The 12,825-nt window shown below is 42.4% G+C and overlaps 1 protein-coding gene across 1 annotated transcript in view; it reads left to right on the forward strand.

Moving 5' to 3' along the window:
* Positions 1 to 12,825, forward strand: part of LOC147325211 (plasma membrane calcium-transporting ATPase 1-like) — a 32,824-nt gene that overhangs the window by 15,893 nt on the left and 4,106 nt on the right. Inside the window, exons 13-19 of the mRNA XM_086299618.1 lie at positions 237 to 416; positions 1,560 to 1,647; positions 3,608 to 3,714; positions 3,881 to 4,072; positions 9,783 to 9,996; positions 10,937 to 11,148; positions 11,240 to 11,347. Of these exons, the coding sequence (XP_086155744.1) occupies positions 237 to 416; positions 1,560 to 1,647; positions 3,608 to 3,714; positions 3,881 to 4,072; positions 9,783 to 9,996; positions 10,937 to 11,148; positions 11,240 to 11,347 (1,101 nt within the window). The remainder of the gene's footprint in view (positions 1 to 236; positions 417 to 1,559; positions 1,648 to 3,607; positions 3,715 to 3,880; positions 4,073 to 9,782; positions 9,997 to 10,936; positions 11,149 to 11,239; positions 11,348 to 12,825) is intronic.

Raw genomic sequence — 12,825 nt, forward strand, 5'->3', positions numbered from 1 at the left:
CTAAAGTACAGATGTCTGAAAGACTGGATCATTGGCTACAATAATTCAGAAACTCTGTAGACACCATGGGACCGGTATTTTGTCAGCAACATTTCATTGTTTGTAAAACTATGATTATTGCAAAAACTAGCTGTGAGTCAGTCAGTATTTTTCTTTGTTCGAACCTTTTATTTTTTCAGTGTTCCAATCAAGCTCACGTACTAGATGCATGTTTTTTCTTTTCTTTTGCTCCATAGGTTCCAGAAGCCATCAGAAAGTGCCAGCGGGCTGGAATCACTGTTCGCATGGTGACTGGAGACAATATCAATACTGCCCGTGCAATTGCCATTAAATGTGGCATTTTGCATCCTGGAGATGATTTCCTGTGTTTGGAGGGCAAAGAGTTCAACCGACGCATTCACAATGAAATGGGAGAGGTCAGACAAACATAAAGAAAGAGGATTTGACTGATCAGTAGATGACTGTGAAAATAAGAAAAGTGACACAATAAAAACACAAACATTAGAATGCTGTGTGAGATGTGCATTTATGCATTTACTTACCATTATGGCCTGGCTCACTGTTACAAATGTGATAAGGACTAGTCTATTGGTTTGTTCTCCATTTTTATGCTTCGTGAGCCAACCAGTGCTGCCACTAAGCACCAGTCACACACACTTTTCTTCACTGTCCTTCACTTTAAATCAAAGGTACAGCAGAGTATTTTCATAAAGCCTTTAATAACACAGTTTGTCTGCATTAGTTTGTTTTGCTGCACATTTCACAGTATGAGAAAAACATGATGTCACATGTTAAAAACATGAGGACTTATATGTAAGCTTTAAATTTAACAAATTTCCCACGTGTGAGACTAATAAAGGTTATCTTATCTTATCTTAAATCTCCATTTTATGCCACTGAGCAGTCCTTACCTTATGATCTTCCACTTCTGTCCTGTCTTTCTTTTCTTTCTCCATCTCTGAGTGAAGTTAGCTCTCATTCTCCGCCTGTGAAATACAATCAGCTGGACCTTAAGGCAGCAGAAGCACTGTGTGACAAAATGCACAGACAAACAGTTGATAGAAGCTGCATTTATTTATGCTTGCTACTCTTTTGAAGGGGTAGCAGGACAACTGCAGTTGTTCTGGTGTTGTGCCAAAAACAAAAAAACACTGGCCCACTTTAACCCCTGACCATGGCACAAAGTTTTGCCTCGTTCGTCTCTTTTTATGCAACAAAAAATAACTACTCATGTGAAGTACAGATATATGAAAATTCTATTTAATTACAGTAACAAAGTATTTGTACTTTTTTACTTCCTACCTCTGTAACTTTAATTCAATTTGATTTGATCAACATAGCCTCAGTTAATGATAGTTATCTGAACAACAACAGTTATTCTATGGTATGGTAGAGGCCCTCTCAATGATCTGCTCATCCCCTTGAAAATTGTGAGGAAGCATATGCTGCATCTGGTTGGAAGGTCAGCACAATTAGTCGGACAAACAGTGATTTAAATCAATATTCTGCCGTTAAAACATAGATTTTTTTTTGGTCTTCTCTCTCTTTTTGTTTTGCAGATTGAGCAGGAACGTCTTGATAAGATTTGGCCCAAGCTCCGAGTCCTCGCTCGATCATCTCCAACGGACAAACACACTTTGGTCAAAGGTTAGACACATCTGGATCAAAGAGGGGGGGTGGGGCAGGAGACAGTTAGTGACAAGGGGTAGATTGAACCATTGAGAGAAGGACAATTTATGTTTACAGGAAAATTTGTACACAAGAAGGTTCATTTTGAGTTACATAAATATGAATATTAAAAGCAATAGAAATTAAACCTTACAAAGTAAATATAAGAAAATGTGGAAAGAAATTGAAAGGCAGCTTATGTTAAAGTTGATCCTTTGGCACTGTTAAACATTAGTAAGGTATTAGTAATTATTGAATTCATTATTTGTAAAGCATTTAGTTTTGTAACCAAGCCTCTAAAAGTCAAAAGAAAAGAAAAGCAAACACCCATTTTTAACATTTCATTTATCAGTTACATCCAGATCCAAAGAAATATTGATTAAGCATTCTAAAAACGTAATTTTGAAAATGGATTCTATCAGGAGTAATGCTTTACAAATAATGAATAAAGTATTTACTCATACCTTATTAATGCTCAAAAATGTGTAGTCATTATAACCAGTGTTGGTCAAGTTACTTGAAAAAAGTAATCAGTAACTAATTACTGATTACTTATTTTCAAAAGTAATTAATTACTTAGTTACTTTTTAAAAACACGATTTACAACCTGAATAGGTAATAAAGCGATAGATCTTTCAGCCCAATTCTACTTTTTCTACATAATTGAGCCCGTTCTCACTCCCGAGGCGTAACATGTTGACGTTTTGTCACGTCCCACGGCGTTCCTGAGGAACGCGAAAGGAGACCTTCGGCGTTCTTATGGTACGCGGCGGGTTATGGCTGGAATCCAGTGCAATGACGCTCCCGCGGTAATAGACGTTCCAGCCCTGTATTCCAGCCCTAAACCTAACCTTATCCCTAGCCCTAACCATAACCTTATTCCTGATCTTAACCAGGACTATAATGATGTTAAATAGCGTGTTTCTAAGCGATTTGAAGAAAAAGAGCGAACATGTGTAGATGGAGTCCAGACGGTTCTCATATTTCCTCTTTTTTCCGAGGTCGTCATTTAGGAACGTGGTGGGTAGCCGAAAACGTAATATGTTGACGATTTGTCACCTAGCGTAAAATGTTACGCTTTGGGAGTGAGAACGGGTTGAATCGATCATACAAAATGTAATCAAATGGAAAGGTCCCTTTTTAAAACTTGTTTTATTAGTTGTAATCTTTTAACTTTATGCATCAAGCAAAAATTTTATTATATGCAACATTCTCTGACTGGAAGAAATTTGTTTAATATTTAAACCTATTTTCTGCACATTCCAGCACATAAAATATATTTTGGTGTGTGTTTACACGCACTCTTTCAAATAGATGCAAGTAAAACACAGCAGAAAATAAATAAAGTCACAGACTAGCGGTCCTGTTGCTCTATTTTCACCTGTAAAGCAGGAGTGGCGTAGGGAGGTTTACCCTGGTGCAGGTGTGCCGCAGCGGTCAGTGGAAGAATCCGCGAGTTTCTCTGTGAATTTCCCATTACGTCGTAGCACACTCTGTGCTTGCTCGGAAGTTTAGGGGGTTTTTTCGCTGTAAAAAGAAGTTTTCTTCTCACGCACAGCAGACGCTAATGTTTTTGTCACTTTTTATGGAATCAAACTTAAAGTAAGGTCAGTGCTTCCACGCTTTAAACACTGCACGCTCATACTCTCTCCCGCACTCGATATATGATCCACTGTTGATCGGCACACAGCTGTTGCCACGAAGTCGCACTTGCTTACGTCACTGTCATGAGACATTCTCGCAAAAAAAATCACGGTTTTAGTAACGCAGTAACGCAGCGTTCCTACGGGAAAGTAACGGTAATCTAATTACCGTTTTTGCAATAGTAATCCCTTACTTTACTCGTTACTTGATAAAAGTAATTCGATTACAGTAACGCGTTACAAGTAATGCGTTACTGCCCATCTCTGATTATAACACATATCACTTGTCTTTTCAGGAATTATTGACAGCACAGTCTTTGAGCAGAGGCAGGTTGTTGCAGTAACTGGAGATGGAACAAATGATGGTCCTGCCCTAAAAAAAGCAGATGTTGGCTTTGCTATGGTAACTTCAGCAGTCATCAAAAGTCAATGTATTTTAACATTTAGTTACATGTTGTTATAGCATTTTTGCAATGGTGTTTAATATTAAATGCTATTAAATATTGAATATTATTTGCACTGATAATAACGATAGGTTCGTAAACTAGCATACATGCTATGATCTGCAGGGCATCGCAGGGACGGATGTGGCTAAGGAGGCGTCTGACATCATCCTGACAGACGATAATTTCAGCAGCATTGTTAAGGCTGTTATGTGGGGCAGGAATGTCTACGACAGCATATCTAAATTCTTGCAGTTCCAGCTCACCGTCAATGTGGTTGCTGTCACTGTGGCCTTTACCGGAGCCTGCATCACCCAGGTCAGAGCCACCTGAAAACCTCCACTGTCTATCTGTGACTGACTTTAACCATATGTACTGTACATTTATTTAGCTAAATTTTAAAATGCAATTTTCTTGGAATTTCTGTAAATACTTTGGAGTAAAATGGCTAAAACCCAACTGGGTCTGCATAAATATAGAGGGTGAACCCCACTGCAAGAAGTGGGACAGTTCTTGGTGCATGAAATATCATTTCTTTGATGAAGAATGACCCAGAGCTTGAGAGTGAGAGATACTAGCTAAATATAATTGTGTTTACCTCAATGTATGCTCAGCACTCGAGTTCTGGAACCAGTCGCTTGGAGAAGCTTTGTACTTTATTCAGCTCTGGACTGGAGGTGGAGACTATGTATATTTGTATATCCCAGTTTAGTGGGCAGTCACTAAACTGGGACAAGTTGCTGTGTGTGAGATAGAAAGAAAGTGGTTGTGTACCATTGGGTTGTTAAATGGTTGTTAAATCATTTCTGCCAATATAGTTAATGAGAGCTCAGAGTATTTTTGAATCCCTGGGTGGGGTCCTGGAAGGTGCCCCTACTGGGGACTCCATTGTCCTGCGGGTGGACCTTAATGCTTATTTGGGTAATGACTGTGACTCCTGTAAGAATCAGAATCAGAATCAGAATCAGAATACTTTATTGATCCCTGGGGGAAATTATTTTTTGTTACAGTGCTCCATTTTAAACCAACATTAAGACAAGACAGACAATACGCTAACTAAGAATAGTACAATATATACATATATATACATACATACATACATACATAAGTCACTTATAAATAAATATTTGGAAAAGAAACATGTGTAGTTGTAGCAGCAAACAGTGTGTTAAGTGGATGCGTTGTACAGGGAGATGGCCACAGGCAGGAATGATTTCCTGTGTCGTTCAGTGGTGCTTTTCGGTAATCTCAGTCTCTCACTGAACGAGCTCCTGTGACTGACCAACATGTCATGGAGTGGGTGGGAGGTGTTATCCAACATTGTCTTTATCTTGGACAGCATCCGCCTCTCCGACACCACCTTGAGGGAGTCCAGCTCCATCCCCACAACATTGCTGGCCTTACGGATCAGTTTATTAAGTCTGTTGGCATCTGCGACCCTCAGCCTGCTCCCCCAGCATGCAACAGCATAGAGGATCGCACTGGCCACCACAGACTCATAGAAAATCCTCAGCATTTTCTGGCAGATGTTGAAGGACCTCAGTCGCCTCAAAAAATAGAGACGACTCTGGCCCTTCCTGTAAAGTGCTGTGGTGTTTTTAGCCCAGTCCAGTTTATTGTCAATGTGTACTCCAAGGTATTTATAGTCCTCCACAATGTCAACACTGACCCCCTGGATTGAAACAGGGGTCAAGTGTTTCCTGGTCTTCCTGAAGTCCACGATCAGTTCCTTGGTCTTTGCCACGTTGAGCTGCAGATGATTCTGCTCACACCACGTGACAAAGGAGTTGACCACAGCCCGGTACTCTGTCTCATCATCCCTGCTGATGCATCCAACCACCGCAGAGTCATCAGAAAACTTCTGAAGATGGCAGGTCTCTGTGCAGTGGCTGAAGTCTGTGGTGTAGAGGGTGAAGAGGAAGGGGGAGAGGACAGTCCCCTGTGGTGCCGCTGTGTTGCTAATCACCTTGTCAGACACACACTGTGGGAGACGTACATATTGTGGTCTTCCTGTCAGGTAATCAACAATCCAGGACACCAGAGAAGCATCCACCTGCATCGCTGCTAACTTATCACCCAGGAGGGTCGGCCTGATGGTGTTGAAAGCACTGGAAAAGTCAAAAAACATGACCCTCACAGTGCTCGCCGGCTGGTCCAGATGGGTGTAGACACGATTGAGCAGGTAGATGATGGCGTCCTCTGTTCCGAGACGAGGCTGATAAGCGAACTGAAGGGGATCCAGATGTGGTCTTACTATGGGTCGCAGCTGGTCCAGGATGAGCCTTTCCAGGGTCTTCATGATGTGGGAGGTCAGTGCCACGGGCCTGTAATCCTGGGGGCCACTGGGACGAGGCGTCTTTGGTACAGGGACGAGGCATGATGTCTTCCACATCACCGGGACCCTCTGCAGACTCAGACTCAGCATAAACAGTTTATGAAAGACTCCACACAGCTGGGGGGCACAGGCCTTGAGGACAAGGGGACTCACTCCGTCTGGTCCAGCAGACTTGCCTGAGTGAAGTCTCCTCATTTGCATCTCAACCTGGTATTGAGTGAAGGTGATGGGTGGGGGAGGGGTGTCAGGAATCTCACAGGAGGCAACATGTGAAGAGAGAGGCTGGCACAGTGGTGTGGCTCTGGATTCCAGGCTGACTGCAGGTGAGGTTGTGGGGGTGGGAGCAGACACTGTGGTGTCGAATCTATTGAAAAACAGATTCAACTCGTCGGCTCTATTCTCACCTCCCTCAGCTCCCCTGCTGTTGGTTGGCCTGAATCCAGTGATGGTCTTCATGCCCCTCCACACCTCTCTCACGCTGTTCTGCTGGAGTTTCCACTCCAGCTTCCTCCTGTAATTGTCCTTAGCCTCTCTGATCTTGTCCTTTAGTAACACCTGGACCTTCCTCACCTCCTCTTTGTTGCCCCCTCTGAAAGCCCTCTTCTTGTTGTTGAGGAGGGCTTTGATGTCCTTAGTCACCCACGGCTTGTTATTTGGGTAACAATGAACAGTCTGAGCTGGAACAATGGAGTCGGTGCAGAAAGTTATGTAGTCTGTGATACACTCAGTAAGCCCATTGATGTCCTCGGCGTGAGGCTCACAGAGTGTTTCCCAGTCGGTCACCTCGAAACAGCCCTGTAGTTCCGCTATTGCCTCCTCTGACCACCTCCTAACAGTCCTGGTGGTCACAGGTTCCCTCCTCACAATTGGCACATAGCGGGGGGTGAGGTGAATCAGGTTATGATCTGACCTACCAAGTGGGGGGAGGGAGGAGGAGCTGTATGCATCCTTGACGTTAGCATACAGTAAGTCTAAAGTTTTCTCTCCCCTGGTGGGACAGTCCACATATTGTTTGAATGTTGGTAGTGTATTGTCCAGTGATACATGGTTGAAGTCACCCGAGATCACAATAAAGGCACTCGGGTGCTGAGTCTGTAGCCGAGCTATGGCAGAGTGGATAGTGTCACATGCAGCTGTGGGGTTAGCAGAGGGGGGAACATAAACAGCCACCAAGATGACGTGAGAGAATTCCCTGGGTAAATAATACGGCCTGAGTCCAACAGCACACAGTTCAGTGTCCGGGCAACAAATCCTTTCTTTGATTGTTATGTTGGCAGGGTTACACCACCGGTTGTTAACTAAAACAGCAAGCCCACCTCCTTTACGCTTACCGCTAGCGATGCTGTCCCTGTCCGCCCGAACAGTGTGGAAGCCTTCCACGGAAGCATTCTCATCGGGAATGACCTGGTGCAGCCATGATTCGGTGAAACACATCAGGCTACACTCTCGGTATTCCCTCTGACTCTGTACCAGTGCTGAGAGCTCGTCGATTTTACTTGCCAACGATCGCACATTTCCCATCACGATAGACGGCAGACACGGTTTAAACCTCCTCCTCGCTTCGAGCCTCCGCTGTCTCACCGTCACCTTTTTTCTTCTCTTCTGTCCTTGACCTCTGCATCCCCGATGTGTTTTCCTCCAAATTTCAGCTGGTACTTCTGCGGGCACTTCTGCGGGCGTGACAGGGAGGAATGGCCTGCTGGATCTGAACCCAAGTGGTGCTGTTATTGGACTTCTGTGCCTAGCTAATATCATGTCTAACTATGTGGGTGCTTTTAAGTGCACCTTGCACCAGGAATTGCGATCATAAGCCATAGCTCTCATCTGGGGTAAGGGATGGGTGGGGCTCAGGAGGTAGAGCAGGTTATTTACTAATTGGAAGATTGGTGGATTGATACCTGGCTGTTGCAGTTGGCATACCAAAGTATCCTTGGGCAAGATACTTAACACTGTTTTTTCTGATATGTTCATTAAAATGTGAATGTATATGAACATTAGAAAGCACTCAGACATAGAAAAGGTGCTTGTGTGAATAGATTAACAAGAGTATCCAGAGCCAGAAGTATCCCATACGTCCTGTATAACTGGATATATTATATAGGAGATGTAAGCATAAGAAAGAGCCCTTTGTCACTTGTACTCTTTGTAACCTTTATGGAAAGAATTTCTAAGTGCAGCCAAGTATCAGACATGGCCAGTTCCATTTTGCAGATGGTACAATTCTATTACTCTTACTGAACACTACCTGGGTCAATACCTTGCAGTGAGTATAAAGTGACTGGGGTGACAATTAGCACATCAAATTCTGAGACCAATGGTTCTCAGCTGGAGAGCCTCCTCTGGGTAAATGCACTGCACCTCTTATATAGTGCTAGTTCTACTCTATTTGAGCACTCAAAGCACTTTATACAACTTGCCTTATTCACCCATTCACACAAGTACTTTCTTTGTAAGCTCTTTCTATCTAACATTCACACAGCAACTTGGGGTTAGTTTCTTTGGCATGCAGACTGAAGCAGACAGGGATTGGACCACCAGGGATTGGACCCACTCTGTCTCCTGAGCTACAGCCTCCCCAGAGGAGTTCAAGTATCTTGGGCTCTTGTTTACAGGCGAAGAAATAAAAGAGTGGGAAGTGGACTGAAAAACAGGTGTAGCATCTGCAATGTTGTAGATGCCTATTGCCTGTTGTGGTGAAGCATGTGACTGCAGAGTGCAATAACATTCTTACCCTGCCCCATGGACACAAACTATGGACGGTGTCAAAAAGAATGAGATCATAGATTTAAGTGGGAAATTAGCTTTCCCTGAAGGGTGTCTGGGATCTCCCTTAGAGATGTAGTGAAGTGTTCAGTCATTTGTGAGGGACTCAGAGTACAGCTACTACTAATCCACAATAAAAGAAGGATGATGACCTTGGGGCAGACCCCTGACATACTGGTGGTTTGGACTGTGTCTGCCACATATGTGCAGCCACATATAAAATATAACATATAAAATATAGCATATATCGCATTTTACATCATAAATTCAGAATGAGAAGATTTTGAGGTATGGTTTTTACAATTGAGGTTTATGGTTTTGTGTATTTTAGTGCATATTTATTCGTGACTTAGTGACCGTTGTGTATAATTTTGGTCAGGTAAGCTTGTTTTAAATGTCCTATAGAAATAAGTACAGAAGTACTTGAGTTGACTTTATTTTGACTTCAACAACCAGACGAGATCACTTGAAAATGATTCAGGCAAACTGGGTGAACATTTTATTTTGGTTGGATGAGTAGAAATTAGTAGACATGATATTACTTCCATGCACCTATCAGAGTTTAGCAACGTTTAAAGCTCAAGTTATTGCAGAGATGGTTATGGGTTTACAACGTGAGTTCTAAACTACTAAAGGCATTGGAACCTCTTGAATGTTGAATGCTTACATGAAGAACATCACAATCAATATCCTTCCCGAGAATTGTCTAAGGAGCTTGGAAAGAAAATTCCTGAGAATTAACAAACTAAATTCTCAATACCAATTCCCATCCTAATATTTTTAATTAATGCTTTGTGTATATAATCAAAACCATAATTTGAAATTCTGTTTGTAAATGTTTATTCATAGGTGCCTTTTCTGTCTGTTTATGCTTTTTGGATTTAACAGATGATTTTCCTCTTCTAAATACCATACAAAAAATGTTTCCAGGACTCTCCTCTGAAAGCTGTGCAGATGTTATGGGTGAACCTCATCATGGACACATTTGCTTCGCTGGCCCTTGCCACGGAGCCACCGACTGAGGCACTGCTGCTCAGGAACCCATACGGCCGCAAGAAGCCGCTCATCTCCCGCACCATGATGAAGAACATTCTGGGACATGGCGTCTACCAGCTGACCATAATCTTCACCCTACTCTTTGCTGGTCAGTGAACACATCACACAAGACCAGTTTTACCCTTCTTTGTTAGGGTCGCCATATTAGGAGATTTTATAGTACATGGCCCCGTCCATAATTCTGGCTGGTTTGTAGGGTATGAAATACTTATTTCACTTAATGACATGCACATTAATTTATAACTTAAGGTGACTGCAGCAATAGTGGTGACACAGCGTAAGTCAAATCAGGACCAATCAAAATGGGAAAGATACAGATACAGGTGTAAATACACCCAAGTTATCCTGAGGAAGCAGTTTGATCCAGATTGTTTGGGTACATATGACCATATTCTTTTAACAATGTATAAAGGTGATCTGGGCACTTTATTACTGCACAAGCAATAATAAAGTGCAGTAAGATGAATGACTTGGTTTAATTTTGGGTCAGGTTGCGGGTCTGGTAATAATAACTGGATTATTAGTTCCATAACCCGACTGTAGTTGGTGGGTTGGTAGGTGCGGAAGGATATAACAGGACAGCTTTTGCTAATGGAAGTAATGCATTAATAATGCATGTTTATTTGCATACAGAACATGAATGTCAGCTTCAGTTCCAAATGTGAAGATACCTTCCAATGCCAGGTGTGAACTGACACACTTAGGGCTCTCCACGTGTGATCAGATCAGCCAAGATGAATGTTGATGCTGAGTGTTTATCACAGCACTCCCTTCAGTCACACATCTTTGTACTGTATTTTACATTACGTCCATATATGTAATAATCTTGTGTCTTTTTGTAGTTTGTTGTCCTTGTGAACAAACTTTACGAAAGCTGATTCTTAAAGGGATTTTAATAGGTTTTGTGTGGCAAATGTCACTAAAGTATTGCTTGAAAATGTCTTAGTATTTACTTATTTTTTTTTTAAATTAACATTTTTGAAAAATATACAGACTTCATGTTCAGTGACCTTTGATCCTCCTTACAGGTGAGACGCTGTTTGACATCGACAGTGGCAGGAATGCCCCGCTTCACGCCCCGCCCTCTGAGCACTATACCATCGTGTTCAATACTTTTGTCCTCATGCAGATCTTCAATGAGTTTAATGCCCGCAAGATCCATGGAGAGAGAAACGTTTTTGAGGGTGTCTTCAGAAACCCCATCTTCTGCTCCATCATCTTCGGAACCTTCGTCTCACAGGTAACCCTGGAAAAAAGAAGTCGTCAGCCTGTTCAGGCTCGATGGAATTAAAAGAATTTTCATATAATGTTGTTGCTCTGTCCTCTTGTAGTTCATAATTGTACAGTTTGGAGGTAAACCTTTTAGCTGTGTGGACCTAACCCTTGAGCAATGGCTTTGGTGCATCTTCTTGGGCCTCGGCAGTCTGCTGTGGGGACAGGTAAGAAACTGTTTTTGCTAAAATGAAAATTTTTTAAATTGATTGCTGTTACGATTATTTAAAAAGAAAGTACACTTTTTTATTTCTAAGGTTTTTTGTATCAGGACATTGTCATGGTCCTGGGTCATTTGACCCAGCGTTTTGAGTTTTCCTGTGTTTTTGTTATTTTGTATTATGATCTATGTATACTGTAAGTTCTCGTTGCTAGTCTTAAGTTTATTTCCATAGTGCTTGGTTATCCTGTTTTGAATTTTTTATGGTCCCAGTTAGGGATGGGGATCGTTTAGGTTTTATCCGATACCGGTGCCAAATCGGTACTTTTGAAACGGTGCCGGTGCTTAAACGGTGCTCGAACCGGTGCTCGAACCGGTGCTTAAAGAATGGAGAACACAAACTTTGTCCAAAAACCTCTCATGTTCAGCTGTTTTTTTTGTAAAAAGATAACAATGTTAGCCTTTTCTGCAGCTATGGGGCATATATGGCATCACTCTTGGCTGGAAGCAGTGCTTAAACAATGGAAAAAACACAAACTTTGTCCAAAAACCTCTCATGTTTAGCTGTTTCCCACTTTTTCTTTGGTCATTTTTGCCTTTTTGGCCGGGGTGAAGGGAGTATCTGCCATCAAACAAGAAGACAGCCGCATGTAACTACGACGGTGTTTGCTAGTTCACCTTACATGCATTAATTTAATAACGTGGTTAGCCTGCTCAACGTAAATTACACACGAACAACATGAAGCTACTCACGCAGAGAAGAACGGCTGCTGCTGCATCATCATCCTCATCATTTCTGCTACACTGGCAGGGCTAGGGGCCAGGACTCTATTCTTCGGGTTTTTGGGGGATGTTGCTCCGGGTCCGATAACTGGCAACCCACCCGACGTGCACGGTGTGAGGTCTCGCAGCAAGCTATCAAATACGGCGCATTTCTCGGCTTTTAAAAAAAACGCTATGCGTCGCCAGCTGTTTAATCGGATTCGAGGTGTTGCCTCCTTTGACAGTATCACAGTATCAGCTTAAAGCACTTGTTGCAGGCTGCTGAGTTTGCATATTTTGCTGTGAAGTACAGCCAGACTTTTGACCGCTTCGCCTTGGGCATTTTTAATCTGTAGCTCTGCTCTAACAGAACGTACGTACCTGGCCCCGCCTACTATCCTCGGAAAGGTAAAATGATTGGCTAGAATCTAAAGTGTATCACAGCTCAGGAAAAAAAAGCACCGAAATAAAGCACCGAAATAAAGCACCGAAATGTGCGCTGCTTTTCGGTCTGGTTACTACCGTTTATGTCAGAACCGGTGCCATCATGGCACCGGACACCGGTACCCATCCCTAGTCCCAGTTTAGTTCCTTGATTATTTAATATTTTTCCCTTGTGTCGTTGCCCTCTGTGTCTCCCTCTGTGCATTTGTGTTTATGTGTTTGTATGCGTTCTTGTGCCTTGTTTCCCCTCCTTGTGTTTTATTCCATAATTTTTATCCA

This window comes from Aulonocara sp. 'chitande type north' Nkhata Bay, linkage group LG7 (assembly GCF_057382095.1).
Source record: "Aulonocara sp. 'chitande type north' Nkhata Bay isolate Kocher_YH1m ecotype deep benthic linkage group LG7, A_spYH_male_GT1.1, whole genome shotgun sequence".
NCBI lineage: Eukaryota > Metazoa > Chordata > Actinopteri > Cichliformes > Cichlidae > Aulonocara > Aulonocara sp. 'chitande type north' Nkhata Bay.